The 19,214-nt window shown below is 42.5% G+C and overlaps 1 protein-coding gene across 1 annotated transcript in view; it reads left to right on the top strand.

The window, feature by feature from the left end:
• SH3BP5 (SH3 domain binding protein 5) overlaps nt 1–18,186 on the top strand; it is a 221,729-nt gene extending 203,543 nt beyond the window's left edge. Inside the window, exons 7-9 of the mRNA XM_086942074.1 lie at nt 439–658; nt 8,964–9,224; nt 15,999–18,186. Coding sequence (XP_086798200.1) covers nt 439–658; nt 8,964–9,224; nt 15,999–16,210 — 693 coding nt within the window. The 3' untranslated portion in view covers nt 16,211–18,186. The remainder of the gene's footprint in view (nt 1–438; nt 659–8,963; nt 9,225–15,998) is intronic.
• Nucleotides 18,187–19,214: the final 1,028 nt, after the last annotated feature.

The raw sequence follows: 19,214 nt of genomic DNA, 5'->3' as shown, positions 1-19,214 counted from the left end.
CCATTTATTTGCAAAAGCAAATTAACTTTTTTGTGAATAGAAAAATGAACTTTCACCTGTATATCGGCCATTTATAAATCAAAGTTGATCTCAAAAACATAAAAGGCTTTTGTAAATGAGAGTCCAGAGGGTTTGATGAAATGTGTCGTGTCTGTGATCCATTAGAGGACCATGCTTAAATAACGTATCAAGGGGGTCTTGCTACTCTACTAATCTTAATCGTGAGATACTGTGGCACGTTGTGGGAACCAAATTTAGAAACGTGGGTGGAGGGAGATAAAGAGTAGACTTTTTTTATTGCAAAACATGATTTCACAATTAACCTTGGGGAGAGCAGGAGTATTTCAATTTTCACGAAAAGCTCCTATAAATTCTTGTTAAAGATAAAAAATGGCTGCATGAAGGTCTTAAACATTTGTCTTCTCCTTTTTCAATTAGCAACTGAAGAAGCTGGTGGATGACCTCCAGAGTAAACTATCGCTGGCCAAAGGAGAGTACAAAATGGCCCTCAAGAACCTGGAGATGATCTCTGACGAGATCCATGAGAAGAGGCGCTCCAGCCTCATGGGCCCGCGAGGGCGCGGGGTGGGCGCCGAAGGCAGCAACGTCTCAATCGAAGATCCGAGCATCAGCAAATCTGAGCCCGACAGTATATCCAGTAGGTAGACCGCACGCATGTCCCGAGCCGCTTGTAAAGTATACCTGTCTTTAGCCAGCTCATTTGTTTGTGGTTATGGTTACAGAAAGGGTGATGTGGCGCTACGGGCTTCTTCACTGTTGTGCCATTATATTGCATGGATTACATCGCATGACAAAAATATCTTGTTTACTACATTGATCTAACCACCACATTGCAAGTGTAGGTGGAGGTAATAATAGTAATTATATGTTTACCTTTTGATTTAGTGGTAGGTAGTGTAGTGGATGCAATATTGCAGTCGATATTATTGGTCTTGATATAGTGACATACAGCCACCAAGTGACAGCGATATGAGGGTATTTATATCAGGAATGTCCCAGGGTGTTCAATTGAGAAGCTTTAACCAATCGGAGATCTGTATTTTACATAAAGTTTCTAGATATACTGATAGTTTCTTCTACGGTAGTTAGTGGAAAATGGAAGAAAACAATTCTCCAATCACTGCAAGGTATGCAGGTTTCCCTCGTTGGCCTTGGAGGGTTGGGGAAGTACACACAACTTAAATACAAGCACTCACTGAGGAAACAGTATTCAATGTGCAGAGTATTTCTATCGACAATTTAAGCAACATTATACCCCACTTCGGTGAATATCCTAACTTAAACAATAAACTTTGCACCAAATTCCCCTTCCAACTCAAATCCACACTGTATCAGCTCACATAGCGGCATCCTTAATTAGATTTGATCAAGCCAATTTGGGAGCTTTTCTTAATTAACATCAGTCAAGCCAAATTGTTCAGAAACTGGTATGCTCGAAATTCATTTAGTAACGATCTTTGCGGATTGCTATTTTTTGGCCCCCCTGAGATTACTTGAAGTACAGCCGATTAATTCATTTGACGATATTATGGGCTGGGGAATTTTTCATTTAATTAAATTCTGTCCCCCTAGCAGTTATCTTGTGATGGACACTTGCAAATTGACATTTCCATCAATAAAATCAGTAAAGCAAATCAGTCCTCAACCTATTGCTGTAAGAGTTGCTTTGGATAATATTCTAGTAGATTTCGAGGAAACGCTATCGGCAAATACACCCAGAAGGATATCTACCACTATTTAATTGTATATTTTGACCATTGTAGAATCCCACTTGTTCACATTTCGTTGGCCTTAAAATTCATACGTTTATGTGCACACACACATTCTCTCTGTCCCTCCCTCTCTCTCCACCCCCCCACACCTCCAAACATTTTGTCTTTTGAATTCTGACTGATCAGCACCATACTAAAACCCTTGCTGCCCCACAGCTCAAAGTATTCACCCGCTCACTTAGACACAACGGCAAAGAATGATAAGGAGAAATATGATTTGTTTGTTTTTCCGAATGCAGCTGTGGCTACTACATCTTACTAAGGGATTGTTGCTAAGTCATGCGTGCAGTGGGCAATCTCTCCTTCCTTCTCATTAACATCCTATTGAAGCGATACCAGGAGAGTGGCTGCTCTCTTGAATCAGTCATTTTCCTCTTTGTCGATTCGTACAAAGATTCTTGCATTGCTAGGAGCACAATGAGTTCCTTGTCCTGCTGGAAGGGCAGCCATCCATCATTTGAGCTGCTTCAGTGTGCTTGCCTGACAAATAATAAGGTGCTTTTCCTCTGTAGCCCTTGCCGTAGGATAATTGACCATCTGCTCCACAATTCTGTCTCGTGAATGCTTTGCTGAACCCCACTTGGTCACTTGGAACCACACGCTTGAATTCGTTCATTATTTGTAGTATGTTACAGGATGATGTTGTCGGCCTGTGTCTTAGAAGCCACTCTTGACTGTGCCTCAAGTTCCAACAAGACACACTCTGCATTGTGAGATTGTGTGTCCTCGGCATACATAGTTTGTATTTTATCAGTCATTATGTGTGAACGTAGTTTGACATGCGCCCCACTGCAAAGACCAGAATCTGCCAACGGAAAGGCATGTACTCATTCTATAGCAAAACAATTCGAAGCTGCCAGCCAGGGATCATCAATTTGGGCATCAAATTTGCTCTAAAATCAACAAATGTTAGAAGGGAACGAGCAAATTTCCTTCAAAGGCAAAACCTCCTCCCATTGAGTATTCCTCCGGAACTCATTCGGATTTCACTTTGTCTAATTTTGAGCACCCCTGCCTTGTTAAATTGGTATCTCCTGAATTTTCTTTCCGTCTAGCATGCTGCTAGGGGATATTCGGCTGCTATGGACCATGGACAGGGTTGTGGATAATGCCATGATTGGAACTCTTCCAGCAATTACATAAAATGTGACTTGTTGATGATTGTATATAGTCTGTTCCACTATTCCACGATACCAAAAAGATACTCAGCTAACTTGAATCACCTCCTCGATCATACACTGAAACCGATGGCATGTATATGAGCATTCCAGTGAAATTTCTGGTGGATACTGCAAATATGCTGTAAAATAAATCATGTTTGTAATACATTATTATTTGATACCAGGGCTTGGCAGCATAGGGGAGATGCTTTCTTCAATCTGCTGACTGATTCCAGTTGCTCCCAGATATTCACATTAGAACACTGATGATGGTGATTGGTGACACCTTCCGTGCTGGGACAGGTTTTTTTTTTCATTGGCCAACCCTGCCAAGGTTCACACATCACGAGTTATACAAATGTATTTCAGTACACACATCATCCCCAGAGGGACATCCCAGCGCTAGAACCTAACAAGCTGAGTCTGCAGATAAATGCCCCTAAAAAGGATACAGCTAGGTTTTCAAACGCATAAGGAACACAGAAAGGTACTCCATAAGGCGCATTTCCAGAGGAATGGAATTCCAATCAAGTGCTGCCAGATGGCCAAACCAGTGGCCACCCATCCTGGCTTTCCTAATTACGTGTGCTAGGAATCAGGGCTTAATGGGAGGAACACAACGCTCTACTAGGCTTATAGAAGGCCACTTTTCCAAGCAATATGGCTGCTTCTGACTCGGAAAGTGACTTCTGCCCATCACAGAGTAGATGAAACCTAGCTCTTTTCTGCACTGAACGCCAATGCAACTGATTGAGGCAAGCGGAAGCAGAGCTCCTTTTGGGGCTGTTGCAGATCATTCTGCCTGCTTCACTCTGTATCAGCTGCAGGTGACTGAAAAGATAGTCGGCCATCCCTGGATAGAAGGCATTGCCATAGGCTAATCTGCACAGTATGAGACCCGGGGTGACTGCCCTGCGACAGGCTAACGGGACCCATCTGAATAGCTTCCTCATCATGCGTTAGGACCAAAGCACCTCCCGCACACCACGTCTACCTTGTCTTGCATAGAAAGGGAGTCATCTAATACGACACCCAAATTCTTGGTGGCACTCCTGGGTGCCTCACCAAATGCATTAATCATGCATATCTGCTCCTCCAGCCTCTGCCTGCAGCCAATCCTTGAGGTGCTTTTCCATGGTGTACATCCTGTGTGATCTCTCCTATGAGCATGCAGTGCTGCCAGATACCCGGGCAGTCAGAGTTGTCAATAAGAGGTTGAATTGCCATGGATGTGGCCTAGTTTCTTGTGTGATCTCATGGTTGGGGGCATAGGCAAACCCCCTACTTACACTCTGTTCTGTGGCAGCTGCGAGACGTTGAGAGAGCCATGGGCATCCCCCTAACTATGCTGCACAGAAAGTCTGGCATCGCACAGCCTGGAACATGGTGAATGGCTCGACTATCCCTGAGCGGTCTGTCTTAGTCCCAACAGGCAGCTGTAGTGTGGCGACATCTCCCAACCGTTAGCACAGAGAGGGTGAAAAGTAAAAACTGGGGCCTCATTTATCGGAACTTGGCGTGGGTCAGTTCCGCAAGCCACCTTGCTGCACTGCCCTATGTCAAAGTGAGAGGGCAATAAAGCACCAAATCTATCCAATACAGTGCATTCCTGTCCTTTCCCCCTGCACTGATTTTTTTTTGTTTGAATATGTTTATTGCATTTTTTGTCACTTCACAACATTACACACATGAAAAAAATAAATGATTAGCTATGCCGTAGTACAGAAGATTTTTCACAAGCTGCTTCAGTTGTTCATACACATAAAGGAGTTCGACCGTAAGGATCAATTTAAAAGCAACTTAGTTAAAACATTGTGTCAATGTCATTAGCTACAGACATATCAAAGAGAGAATATTGATCAACATTGGCGATGATAAATCAAGTGCTGTTTCCCAATATCACATCAGAGATTTGTTCAGTTCGGAGCACAAGTTATGCTATGGCAGCAAATCAAGGTATATTGGGCACATCAGCAATTCAACATATATCCAAAGCTTTATTTCAAAACTAACAAGTGTAAAGAACAATCTGAAGATTGCAGAAACAAGAGACTGGGCAGTGTCTAACAGCGAGTGCGTGTGTACTCGTGATGCTCCCGGGGCAGGCGGGGGAACAGGCATACATGGAGTTGCATCGACAGTGAGGATCAAACTACAAGATCTGTCAAGTGCGCAGCAGGAGGGGGGAGAGGAGAGAGAAGGGGGCCAGGGTAAGAGGGGGGAGAAAAGCTCAGCCGGAATTATGCAGAGAGGCACCAGCGTCTAAACAATGCCACTCTGCAGGCACACCTGGTGGTAAGTCGTCAAGGTGCTATCCCAGTCCAGCGCTATGGGATACATGCGGAGCCCCTCTGTCTCTTCTCTGTGTAGCGCTACACTTTCCGCCCTTGCCCAGTTGTCAAACGAGTTACGCCAGTGTATCGCCTGGGGGGGTGCACTATTCTTCCAGCGCTTCTTTCCACCTGCACTGATGCCGTTTTGTCAGCCTAGCACCAATGCAGGCTCACTTGAACCATGGTGCCTCAGTTGTCGGCAGGATAGTTTAAGTGTAGGAAGTAGCACATCTCTGTACAGAAACAATCCACTGAAACATGTTCCTCTTTGCATGTGTGCTGGAGAATGCAGCACACATAGAAAGAGGAATGAACGAGGAGAAATAGTCATTTCTCCTCATTACGCCTCACCTTGGGTGGCATAAGATTTTGGCTTATCCCCAGGTTTATATGGTCTTGTAAATCTGGGAAAGCGTCAAAACCCTTGAGCGTTGCGTGGGAACACGCAACGCCCATGGAACGCCTCCCAGGTGCAGAGTAAGGCGATGCATCAATTTGCGCTGCCTTGCCTTACTCCATGTCTATGAGGCCATTCATAGATATGATTTCAAGGTTTGCCCGGTCGGAGTGTCACAACAAGTGATGCTGCAGCTGCACAAGGGGGTCATTAATATGCCACAGGGATACTCTGTCAAACAACAGGAGCTGGGACATCCAGAGGCCCCACTACGACTTGGGGAGTTGGAGAAGCATGAAAACCTGTTTCTGCTCTAAGCTTCAGAGAACACAACTACATTTAAAGAAAACATCCGTGGCTCTTTCTCTGCTGTGGAGGTCTAAAAAAAGGGCACCCCTTGCCAAGGCCACTTTTCGCCTCCCCTCACCCCCTTTACAGCACATAGCCTGAGTGGTTCCATTATGGTTCCAATCTCACAGACTGTCCCAAAGTTCATTTGTTCTAGACACAGACTTTGCCCTAAGAGGACTTTGCAAATTGTTCTACTCAGCCTTATCGGCCACTGCACACTCAATCTGCTGCACACATGGAGGCCGCCCTTCACCGTAGTGCTGCAGTGACTGCGAGGCAGACCACACGCCTCAGAGGTTAGCCTTTCCTGTGTCTGCAACGCAGAGCACGCAACACCTCAGTGCTGATGACAATTTTTACCTGTCTCTGTCCTTAATTCCATCAGGTATCTCCACGTGTGTTAAAGGCCTTCCATACTAATGTTAGGGGTGCTTCTGCTGGTTCATTGCCATTTCTAGAGCTTTGTGCTGCACAAAAGGGGTTAGTGGGTGGTATTCACCTAAGTTCATGGGTTTCACTGCTAAAGTTTACTTGCTAGTAAGTGTCCCTCGAAGTGCCACACATAAGGCAATAGAATGCCACGTATAAGCACACTGAAGCAATGGAAGTGTCATACGTAAGGCAATAGAATGCACATATATGCACAATGAGACCATGGAAGTGCCGCATGTAAAGCAATGGAATGTCATGCATGAGCACACTGGAGCCATGGAAGTATCACACGTAAGGCAATGGAATGCCACGTATAAGCACACTGAAGTCATCGAAGTGTCACACGTAAGGCAATAGAATGCACATATATGCACAATGAGACCATGGAAGTGCTGCATGTAAGGCAATGGAATGTCACGTATGAGCACACTGAAGCCATGGAAGTATCACACGTAAGGCAATGGAATGCCACGTATAAGCACACTGAAGCCATGGAAGTATCACACGTAAGGCAATGGAATGCCACGTATAAGCACACTGAAGCAATGGAAGTGTCACACGTAAGGCAATAGAATGCACATATATGCACAATGAGACCATGGAAGTGCAGCATGTAAGGCAATGGAATGTCACGTATGAGCACACTGAAGCCATGGAGATATCACACGTAAGGCAATAGAATGCCACGTATAAGCACACTGAAGTCATCGAAGTGTCACACGTAAGGCAATAGAATGCACATATATGCACAATGAGACCATGGAAGTGCTGCATGTAAGGCAATGGAATGTCACGTATGAGCACACTGAAGCCATGGAAGTGTCACACGTAAGGCAATAGAATGCACATATATGCACAATGAGACCATGGAAGTGCCGCATGTAAGGCAATGGAATGTCACGTATGAGCACACTGAAGCCATGGAGATATCACACGTAAGGCAATAGAATGCCACGTATAAGCACACTGAAGCCATGGAAGTGTCACACGTAAGGCAAAAGAATGCACATATATGCACAATGAGACCATGGAAGTGCTGCATGTAAGGCAATGGAATGTCACGTATGAGCACACTGAAGCCATGGAAGTATCACACGTAAGGCAATGGAATGCCACGTATAAGCACACTGAAGCCATGGAAGTGTCACACGTAAGGCAATAGAATGCACATATATGCACAATGAGACCATGGAAGTGCCGCATGTAAGGCAATGGAATGTCACGTATGAGCACACTGAAGCCATGGAGATATCACACGTAAGGCAATAGAATGCCACGTATAAGCACACTGAAGCCATGGAAGTGTCACACGTAAGGCAAAAGAATGCACATATATGCACAATGAGACCATGGAAGTGCCGCATGTAAGGCAATGGAATGTCACGTATGAGCACACTGAAGCCATGGAAGTATCACACGTAAGGCAATGGAATGCCACGTATAAGCACACTGAAGCCATGGAAGTGTCACACGTAAGGCAATAGAATGCACATATATGCACAATGAGACCATGGAAGTGCCGCATGTAAGGCAATGGAATGTCACGTATGAGCACAATGACACTATGGATGTGTCACTGACGGGGATTAGAACAAAATTGTATTCCAAACTTCTGGAATTGTTTCTGGTTCTCTCAGTCCTTCTACCCATGATAGGGGAATGTCAAGCATTACCGGGAGGTCTTCTAGCTTTAGCCACCCCTGTGCTGCCACCACCACCTCTTGCATCTTAAGATGTCCTTGTTCAGTTCACGACTGAATGTGTGCTCTTGTTGTCTGCTTATACTACACGGCAGTTTCTATCCAGAATGACAGTGGAGGTACAGGGCTGGATAATCACTGTGCAAACCCATTCCACTCCCTGCCACTTGGCTTTACTTCTGCTCTGTTCCCATCGAAACATAAATGCTGCTGTCACCTGCATCTCGATGCCCGCTGCTCCATCTCTACCACCGCACTCAACGCTGCAGGGCAGAGACTCCCTGCACCCTGCCCGTGATGTGACAGGAGCTTCAGTAGTCATTGAAGATGACACATTAGGATGAATTTTTGCACTTTCTAACACATTAAACGTATTTAAGGTTCAAATTAACATTTTTACTTTTGAGAATTGCAATTTAATTTACTCCTCCTCTTTCGCTTGTTTCAAATTGCCAAATTCATCCATTAGGCTTGAAGTATACAGCAGGCTTGTACATGTTCGACCAGAATGATATGTATTTATATTTCTTAAGATAAACTGTGAGTGTTTGAAATATATAGTGGAATCTATTGAAGGAAACAGAGGACCTAAATCAAAATGTGAATACCTTAAGCTAAAATAGAAACCAGCTACAGAAAAACATATTTCCAAGTTCAGCTGCTTTGACTAGATGCACGAGATTCATGGTGACCAGGTTGGTAGTACACGATAGGCGAATATTTCCTGATGTCAAGGTGCTATGTTTTCAGATGGCATTTCTCTCCGAATGACTGACATGTACCATTTTTCCCCATAGTGACCTCAGAAGTGTTTGACGATGACAACCTGAGCAGCCTTGTCTCTGAAGACGATTCCGAAACGCAGTCGGTGTCCAGCTACAGCTCTGGCCCTACAAGTCCAGAGGAGATGCCCGGGTCCTTCTCTCCAACCGTTCGACCAGAGAGCCTGGACCTGTCGAGCCCGGTCTCCCTGTCCGATTTCAGACTGAACTCTCCGGTCCTGGGCCCGCGGAGCGAATGCAGTGGGGCATCGTCCCCAGAATGTGACGCAGAGCGAGGTGAGTCCTTATTTTTGATTTCTGGCAGGTGGAAAGACACTTCCTGGGTGTTATAGAAAGCAAAACAGTCATTAAGATATGTAGTGAAATACAAAAAGAACGTAAGATTGTTTTTACTATACGTCTTCATGGCGCGCTTCTGCCATCTCTCAGCGCTGTATTCTTTGCATCTTCCCCATCTGTCAATGTCCCACAGCATCAAAGGCACATGGCAATATAGTTATTTTTAATTCCCTCATCTGCCAAAAGTATGGCAGGGTTTATAAACAAGCACTTCCCCCCAGATATTTTCAGACTGGAGAGGTATGCTGTGAGCAATTATATAGTGCTTACTAGCCCTGAATAGATGCTAAAGCTCTCCTTTAGACAGGTAGTGCACTATGCCTTGGAGCCCTGAGTTAGTTGTTTGTTTATGTTTTAGTTTATCATTTGGTTGTAGTTTCATGCAGTGTGTTGTTTTGAGCAAATTCCCTCTAAGGGATGATGGGTTGTTATGTTATGTGTGAAGCATGGCTGTTTCACAACATTAGCAACATAGTCATGCAACTGGATGTTACAGCTATCATGAAGTTTGTTGTCTAGTTGTGATGCTAATCTATAGCAATTGTCTAGCAGGTTTATGAGTTGGTAGGAAAGGCTGAAGGGGAGAGAAGGAGAGAATCAACCATTTGTTTTTACATTTGTAGTTTATCCTTGTAATAGGAGTGACGTCTGTGCAGCAGACATGCAGGGTGTGACTTAAGTTGGTAAGGGTTCGCTGTTACATAGCTGGATGCCAATTTTCTATTGGGTAAACATCTTAATGTGTCCCTCGTGAAAGATACAAACCATGTTCTAAACCGTATTCTGTGCCTCTTTTGCAGAATGACTTCTGTTGTGATTGGAGTTGTTGCGATACCTCACATTGTAGCCTCTTTGTCGTTAATTTAGGATGGGGATGGGGATGGGATAAATGTGGCTCTTGGTGAGTTTCACTTTTGGTGAGTTGGATCCTGTTGCCAGTGTCGATCCGCTGTGATAGTAGGGTAGTATCAGGCAGTCAATCTCCATTGGATTCAGTGCTGAAAAATCCAGGTCTTCATCATTCGTCTTAATTCCAGTTGGTTACCTGTGGCTTGTATCCTTGCCTGAAGTGAGTTCCCTATTTTGTTGGCTTAGACTGAGAAAGAGGTGCCATCAATAGTTTTCTTTTATTATAATGTAGTATGATAAGTCAGGGTCCTATTCTAGAATGCCTTGTTTTTTGTGTGAACATCCCTTAAACTTCATCAGTAAGAAAACTGCCCCTTTCCTTTTATTGTCTTGGGAGTAATTCAGAGTAACTTGAAAGTAGATCTTCTAACTCCTGATGGGCCTCGGGATCATGGGACATGTGTGTTCTTTGTTTTAGACGTAGGAGGTGAGTTTTTTAAGGTGACTAATAACAAAGGCTCCATGAGCAGACTATAAGCATGAGTTAGTCATGATATGATTAGGGAGGTAATTACTTGGATCGTCTGTGAAAACCCCAGATTTTGGAAGATGCATAGCATGAAATGTGGATTTACTTGCTTGGTTAACTTGGGAATTCATGGATGGTGCCGAGCGACGGTAACTCATAAGTTTCTTTGTTCTTTCGAAATTATAGGTGGCGTTCCCAGTTCTTTCAGCCAGGTTATCAACTGCTCGTATATGTTTCTTCCAGTCTCTCCGCGTCAGAGTTTAAGGCCCTCATTACGAGTTCAGCGCTATGTTCCGATCCCTGTGCAAACCCATGTTTGCACAGGGATTGGAATTACGAGTTGAGTGTTACTGATAATCATCACATCTTGCAGTTTTCTCCTGCTAAATTCCGACAAGGCAAACCTGCCGAGATTAATCAGGGATAAAATACTCTGTATTGACCAGTAGTGCGGATTTTGGTGCAGAAAGCACCAAAATCTACATTACTTCCCAAAAACTTGTAATCAGGTGACATTTATCATGCCTGATTATTAACGCCTGACACATTTGCTAAAGATGTGTCCTCAAAATGTAACTTCCTTTTTTAAAAATTATTGTATGTGAAATTGTTCCATAGTTACCCCCTATGGGTCAATGAATGGGCTTGTCACGCATGTAAAAGACACCTTATAAACAGACAATAAACAGCAGTTAGTATAGGTTTTAATACAGTACAAGTGTGGTATTCTGAATGAACAGTACAATAGTTACACAATTTCCTTAGATGTTTTCTGAAACATGGGTTTAGTAAATTAGGCTGTGTGCCCGATTCACAAACATTTTTCTATGAGTGGGTGAGACTTACTTTTATAGCGCGACTGGCTAACTCGCAGTTTGCTGCTGCATTTCGGGAAACAAACTTTACAACGCAACTTACTACCATTACAACAAAACTTTTACAACGCAACATCCATTACAACGCATGCATATACAACGCAACCATTATAACGCATGACACTACAACACACACCACTACAACGCATGCCATTACAACACAGTCATTACAACGCATACCATTACAACGCATAGCATTACTACACATAGTACCCTTACGCTATCCAACACTTACCCTACTGTTGCACCCGCTGGAGTTAGAATAGTAAATTTTACCCCTACACTATCTAACACTTACCCTACTGTTGCACCCCCTGGAGTTAGAATAGTAATTTTAACCCGTACACTATCCAACACTTTCCCTACTGTTGCACCCCCTGGAGTTAGAATAGTAATTTTTACCCCTATACTATCCAATACTTACCTTACATGCAATGTAATGGCATGCGTTGTAATGGTATGCATTGTAATGGATGTTGCGGTGTAAAAAAATGCGTTGTAAAGGTAGGCGTTGTAAAAGTATGCGTTGTAACGTCATACATCCCTGCATTTCACTTGTAAGCTAGTCTGCTGCTCTGCCCACCCACCAAGGAAAACACCCACCTCCATTGACCAGGAAGCACTCTAGTAAAATGCAGACTGCGTCAGATGTTCTGCAGTCACAATGGTATAAACATAAAGATCAATTCCGATTGGTTGAAAGGTGGGCCAGTCAAACTTGCTGGACCACCACATTGTTCTGCCAATCTGATTAATTGGCCCCCCTTAAAAGATTCAGAATTGGCCACTCTGTGCAAATCATTCTGAATGGCACCTTAGTTGTCAGAAAGCTCTTGAATTCCTTATTGTTATTAGCACTGCTGAAACAGGCAGACTCGACCTGTGTAGCATACCAGTGAAAAAGTTCACCCACTACTAGTCATAAGAAGGTGCTTCATTTTCGTTCATACGTTTTCTAGATGGAGCACATAGATGGTTGTTATTGTCAGTCGTTGTAGTTTATTGAGACTACAAGAGTTGTAAACTAAGGAAAGACTTTTCCTTATAGAAGTAGTTTCTTGTAACAGGTAAACACATTCAACATTTGTTTTCAGGAAACAGATTATTTAACATAAGCAAGAAAAACACCCTAGCCCAGAATCACCCGAACACTTATAAAATAACAACAGTAGTTGTTATCCTGATGAAATGTTAATTTCTTTTGTCAACAGAAAGGCCTGGGGCACAGGTTTTTGGTGCTCCCTCTCACGCCTGTCATGCTGGGAGATGTTGTGCTTTCATAAGTCACATCTGGGAGCAGTAATGTCCACTGACCCGAGTCTCTGAATCAGTAGAGGTCGTTTCCTCTCACAGATCAGATTTTGTGTACACATACTTTCAGCCTACCCATCCAAAAAACCATATGAACCAGTCCCACACCTCTCACCGTGACCTGGCAGGTCCCCTTTATATTGAAGCTGACTTTGTACAATGAACTGAGACTATGGACTGGTCACACTTGACTGGTTGTACATCTGTCCAGCCACAGCTAGAGGAGTACACGCCCCTGGAGGTTGCTTTGATCTGCTCATTGCCTTCACGTATGACACCAAGGCACCTCTTCTCTCACATTATATGCAACCAGGACAAAAAGAAATAGGTTAACAGTGGCAGATAACTGAGGTGATCTCCAACCTGTCATATAAAGGAAATCTGACCCAAAATCCTTAGCATAATATAAATGTAAATGGATGTTCCATTGTATTACTATGGTCAGTGGTTTACATAATGGAAAACTACAATCTATATGTAAACTCTTCTCAAATTATTGTGTCTCTGATCCTTTTACACTCAAGATTGTTAGCCTTTTAGCCAACTATGTCCTATGACTTCTGGACTGCAACTACTGGTGCCATGCATATCGGCATAATAACTACTTCTTTGTGTAGTTATTTTTTGCTACCTTTTTCTTTTTAATGAACATTACATTCTCATGCAACCTCCCTTTGGTTTTGATGCAAATCCTAATCAACTAACAATTAGTAGACAGGGCTTTGAATTTAAAATAAGATGCCTTCTTGAGGCAGGAGTAATGTTGGAGAAGTTTTCTTTTCTCCAAACATTTCTAACTTTGCATGTGTGTTATACTTTACAGTACACACCCAAAGTATTAACCTATTTCTAAGCTTTATGTATATTTCCAGTGAAAAAGGGTGCAAAGGTATGTGCATGGCACAAGGCAGCTAAGTGTGTGCCAGTGCAGGGGGAGCAAAACACGTCACCATGTCTTAGCAGATATAATGACTGTTTTTATAATCTGTAAAATAGCCACCAACATCGTAAGGATTTGTGGGACCCTGGCAACATATGTTTTGGATACCCCTGTTTGGAATAACTTTGACATTATTACACCTTCTGGCTCATCCAAGCTTTCGTGATATCAAACAATATTGCATTATCTGTTAAACCATGGGGGCCGCAAAAACAGACGAAAACTTAACCTACCGGGTGTACTCAAATAACAATAATAATTCCAAAAGACAATTTGAACAAGCATTGATAAATCAATTTCTTTTTGAAAAACAGATAGTTGGGTGGCAAGAGTATTGTCAAAGAACTTTTATTGTCAAAAGTTAAAGCATTATATACAATAAAAATTCACAAATCACAAAGACAGAAAGTGATAAAAAAAATAAAACAAAGTGAGGGGAGCAGCTGCATCAATGCTCTCCTAGCACAGGAGGATTCCCAGTTATTGAAAGAGCAGTTCAAGCACTCCACAGTATAAACATATATTCCTCTTTGTATTTGTGTCAAGGTGATTTTCTTTTTTTTTATCTTCTTCAATCCAACTAAACATTGGTGTTTCGGCAAGCATTATATTGCCTAGACTTTCTCAGGGATTTCAATTTCTTATAAGTTAACATTAATAGGAGTCATCGTCAATAATGTTCATCAGTGTCCAAAGCGGAACTATCATGTTTCAATATATGTCCATAGAGCACTGGATAGCATGAGGAAGACTTAGAAAGAGAGACTTGAGAAAGAACAGAGATACAAGGTAGAGAGAGCAAAATCGGAAGAGGTATAGAAAAACATGCCAGGTAAAGAGAGTAGTGGGAAAGATAAACCGGTAAGTGTAGAAAGTGACATGTTGTGTGGAGCGAAAATAGTAAGTTGAGAGACGTGCATGCAATAGAGTAGCATATGTGAGATTTATATAGAGGTAAAGATTTCTGAGATGAAGAGATGGTGAGGTAGAGACAGCTATCAAGAAAGGTGTTGAGACAGTTGAGATGGAAGGGGTGCGGTGAGGCGGAGAAAGGGTCCAGAGAGAGTATGTTTTTGTGAAAGAGAGAGAGAAAAAGAGAAAGGTTGATGATTGAGAATAAGGGGTACAGGTAGAGCAATAGAGGTAGCCAGAAAGGAGTTAGGTATTTAGAGAGGTGAAGGAAAGGGCACAGAGGTAGAACAAGAGACAAAGGAGGTGGAGATGTGAGGTAGCAAAATTAAGAGGTTACGTAGTGGGGTACAGCGAGGTGAGGGACATGTGAGGTAAAAAGAATGGAGATATGTAATGAGGAGGGTTGAGGTAGAGAAAGGGTGGAGAGAGAGGTAACGTAGAGGAAACATGGAGACAGAGAGAGGTGAGGTACATTTAGAGATCAGGTTGGGTGAAAAGTGAAGTAGATGAAGGAGAGATACCAGGAGCACGGATGGGAAAAGAGCAGTCAGGGACAGAGGGATGTGGTAGAGAGAGCTACGGTAGAGAGAGGGACATCCGAGTGATGGGTATGGATGTAGACCGAGAGAGAGGAACAATGGCATGAGAGAGATGAAGCTGAGTGAGGTATATTGGTTGTATTGGGAAAGAGGAGAGGTAGACAAAAGCAAGGCAGAGAGAATCGAGATATAGAGGATGAATATACATAGAGAAGTAAAGAGAGGCCTTTGTTAGTGGGCTAATTCAGCCATTGTGCAGATACAGGTTCAATCTGCAGGTCACAGGTTCAAGTCCTTGTAGATCCAACCACCTTTCATCCTCTTGAGTTCAATAGAATGAGTACCATTGACATGATTAATAATTAATACCTGCTACTAGTGCTTAGAGATAAGGCAAATATTGTAAGTGTAGCAATCATTTACATTATATTTAATTATGTATAACAAGGTCCATTAGTGAAAATTAAATAAATCATAATTCTTAAAACACACTGGAAAGCCTACTTGGTAATCTATGTTGATATGGGTAAAAATCTTATTAACTGAAATCGCCTCAAAATATAATGTTAGCGTCTCTTGGAGGTGAATGGCCCTATCGTAAATCTTGCTCAAGACTCATGACCATATTCTGACCAGTTTGGTAGAACCTATCATGAACAACCTCTTGAAGCCACCTAGACCATTGCTAATCTTCAACCCTCATTTCCATATTTCTGTTGAAAAATGTAAATAACTTATCTTATCTTCTTCTCACAGGAGAAAGGGCAGAAGGCTCAGAAAACAAAACCAGTGACCGAATAAACAACAACGTCAACAAAAGCAAATCCACAGATGTAGGCATCCTGGACAACAGAATGAAGCAGCTCTCGCTGTACTTTAAGACTGCTGGCAAAGCTCCTAGTGGCGAGAGGAAAAAATCCAAGCGGTCTCTATCTGCGACCGGCACAACCTTGCTTAAGGGGGTGTGAAGATGTGTAAGAAAGCGCATTAAGGACAAATTCTACCCGAACCCCTGTGTTACCAAGTGTGTGCCAAATCATTGGTGTTCTCGAACACAGCCCTGCACTAATCTTTGATGACTGAAGATGCTTTTCAACAAGACCTCCTATGCTTGTATAGTCTCCATTACCAAGGAAAATGTGTTGCATTGATAAGCCGTCCTCATTGGCTGTTAGCCCAGCCTTCATGAAGAACATTGTGTATCCTCACCTCTTAAGCAATAACTCCAGCTTGTTCTTCAACATACATGCTTGTAGGTGTTCAAACCCAAACCTTCATGAGAAGGTGTTTGGTTTCTTTTTTTAATGTTTTGTACCATGGAATGCTCCGTTGTTGCATTCCGCTTGTAATCATTGATAGCGGTGTCTGTATCAACAAGAAACTATAAGATTTTGTATATGTTCGCGTTGTTTTGTAGTTGTGTGTGTCTTAAAAAGTAGCAGGCTTCTTAGGGCCCATCAATGGGAGGCTGAGAGCAGATCATGCTCTGGGGCCTCTAGAAGTGGCCAAATGGAAAATAGTAAAAACAGTTCTATAACATTCAGCACTTTTGAACACAAGAGCAGCCTTATTGTCAGATTAATACATTTACAGCAATTTTGTAAGATTCCAAATGGCAACAGAGACCTAAAAATTCAAGCTACAGATATAGGGAGTTAAAAAAAAACTTAAGACTGCAAAAATGATGATACAATAAAAGGTACCCACAAAAACTTGAATTAAAACAAATCTAGTCAAATTCCGTTTTTCATCTATTATAGAACAGGGTTAAATTACTGTTGCAACTCCACTCCAAGAAGGCATGGAGCCAGTGCTTAGTGTTTGGATTAGGTGCTTGTCGATTTCTGTTAGTATATATGTTAGTGTGGTCTTTATTTTGCAGCTTGTATTTCTTTAGCCTTTACTTTAACATGCTACCATTTAGGAATAACTGAACAGATATTGGCATATTTACTACCTCTTGTGTTCCACCTCATCCCAATGATTCTCTTCACGTTTTACAGCTCTCCGCGTATTGTTTTGCACAAACTTCTTTACTTGTTGCACATCTTTGTGTTTCAACAGCTTCATGGGCTTATTGAGCAACACCTGCACTGATGTTCTGAAACTTGGACTTATCATTAAAGGGCACGCCTTGCCTCAGACTCTGCTCGTGTCCTACACTAATGTGTGGGAGGTGCGGGGTACTGGGTTAGGTGATCAATCTTTAGGAGGTTTGTGAATCCCAGCCTCGCAACACACACTGAGCTTGGGCAAATCACTTCATCAGCCATTTAATTTCAGACAGAGCCTAGGGCTTGAACTAAGGGATGGCTGAATGAAGCCTCAACATCAGCTAGTTGTTGATCTCTTTGGTAGTACAGCTCCTCTAAATCTGAAATATAAATAAAGTGGTGTACCTGCCAACGCCCCCTGTTTGCATTGACCTCGGACACGAGGATTCACCCACTGTCTTTTTGTTATGGCGTATTTTGTGTAGGAACAATGGCTGCTGCTACTCCGGTACGGCGCAACTGTGTGTTAATGTTTATCATCTATAAGCTGCATTGGCAGAATTCATGGTTCGATTATGAAGAAGCAAATGTGGCCACATGGGGCTTGCCTCATCAAACCCTAGTGCTAAACTGTTCAGTGACCATAGAGAAATCGATGAGAACTTCTGATTTACGCCTGCACTTCTGGAACCCGGACATGAAGTCATGGACAGCAGAGATGTCTTGTGGTTACAGAACTTTGAAATAAAAAATGCTGGGACCTGGGTAGCTGTTACCACACTTATAAGCATTGTACTGTGTTTTTAAGTAATGCCCATGTATTATTTTTATTATTTGAATCCAGCAGTATATTCAGTGCTTTTTGTTGAGATGTATCTGCTGCTGTGTTGTCTCGGCCACTCGGCTGGTGTTTGTGTTAAGTAAACGTATAAGCTATTTAGTGACAGTAACTATGTTTTTCCAGGTCTTTCTTTTGCTGTCTTTTATCCAGAAATCTGTGTTTGCATTACACTTCTAGAAATGCTTTCAAACTTTCTTGGTGCATCAGAATGCACATCTCTTTTTTGTGGAATGGATGATGAGTCTCAGACCAGAACAGAAAAGACAGACCATTATCTCACGATATTAAAGAGAGTTTTAAAATGGAATGAAAACTTTTAAAATCCTAGCAAGACTAAACTCAATTACTTTAAATGTAGGACAAATTTGAATGCCGATTCTCGGGCCATTTGGAGCAGCTATAGCAGAGATCAACGAGAGGAACTTAAGGTTATTTTCCAATATATTCCTGAGCAATAGAAACAAAGCATTGAATTATCCAAGTAGAAAACATTGGGGCATATTATCAAGGGGGTTTATCTCCGCTTTTTTGGCTTTAAAAGCCAAGAAAGCGGAGATAAAATTATCTCCCTATTACCTAGCTGTCGCTAACACCAGTTAGCGACAGCTAGTAGGAGATAGCGACCATCTTGGGCCCCGCTTTGCATGTCAGTGATATTTATCACTAATGATATGCAAAGTGGGCGTGCCAAGATGTTAGAGACTGAAAACAGTCGCTAACAACGCTATCTCCTATTACCAACTTTTGGAGATATTTGCGCTAAGCGTGAATATCTCCAAAAGCTAACACCTGCCCTGAGCAGTTCTTAGCCATGTTATCCAATGGGAGGTGGATAACATGGCTAAGAGCATTAGCTCGGTAATGCATGAATATTGCTGACTTTTCAGCGATATTCATGCATTGCGGCGATTTTTATCGCATTTGCGATAAACCTTGGTAATACCAAGGTTTATTTGCGGTAAAAATCGCCGCAGCTCAGCGGTAAATTTTTGTCTCTAACCAAGCAATAGCGATAATTATCGCTATTGCTTGGTAATATGCTCCATTGTTTGCACCACAGGGATTTGCTGTGATTTTGATGCAGCTGACAGGCAGATCAATACCAGCGGATCCTTAGGACATGTACTTAACTTTGAA

The sequence above is a fragment of the Lissotriton vulgaris genome, chromosome 10 (assembly GCF_964263255.1).
Source record: "Lissotriton vulgaris chromosome 10, aLisVul1.2, whole genome shotgun sequence".
NCBI classification, from domain to species: Eukaryota; Metazoa; Chordata; class Amphibia; order Caudata; family Salamandridae; genus Lissotriton; species Lissotriton vulgaris.
The sequence above is the reverse complement of the archived record's forward strand: the minus strand, read 5'-3'. Positions and strand labels throughout refer to the sequence as shown.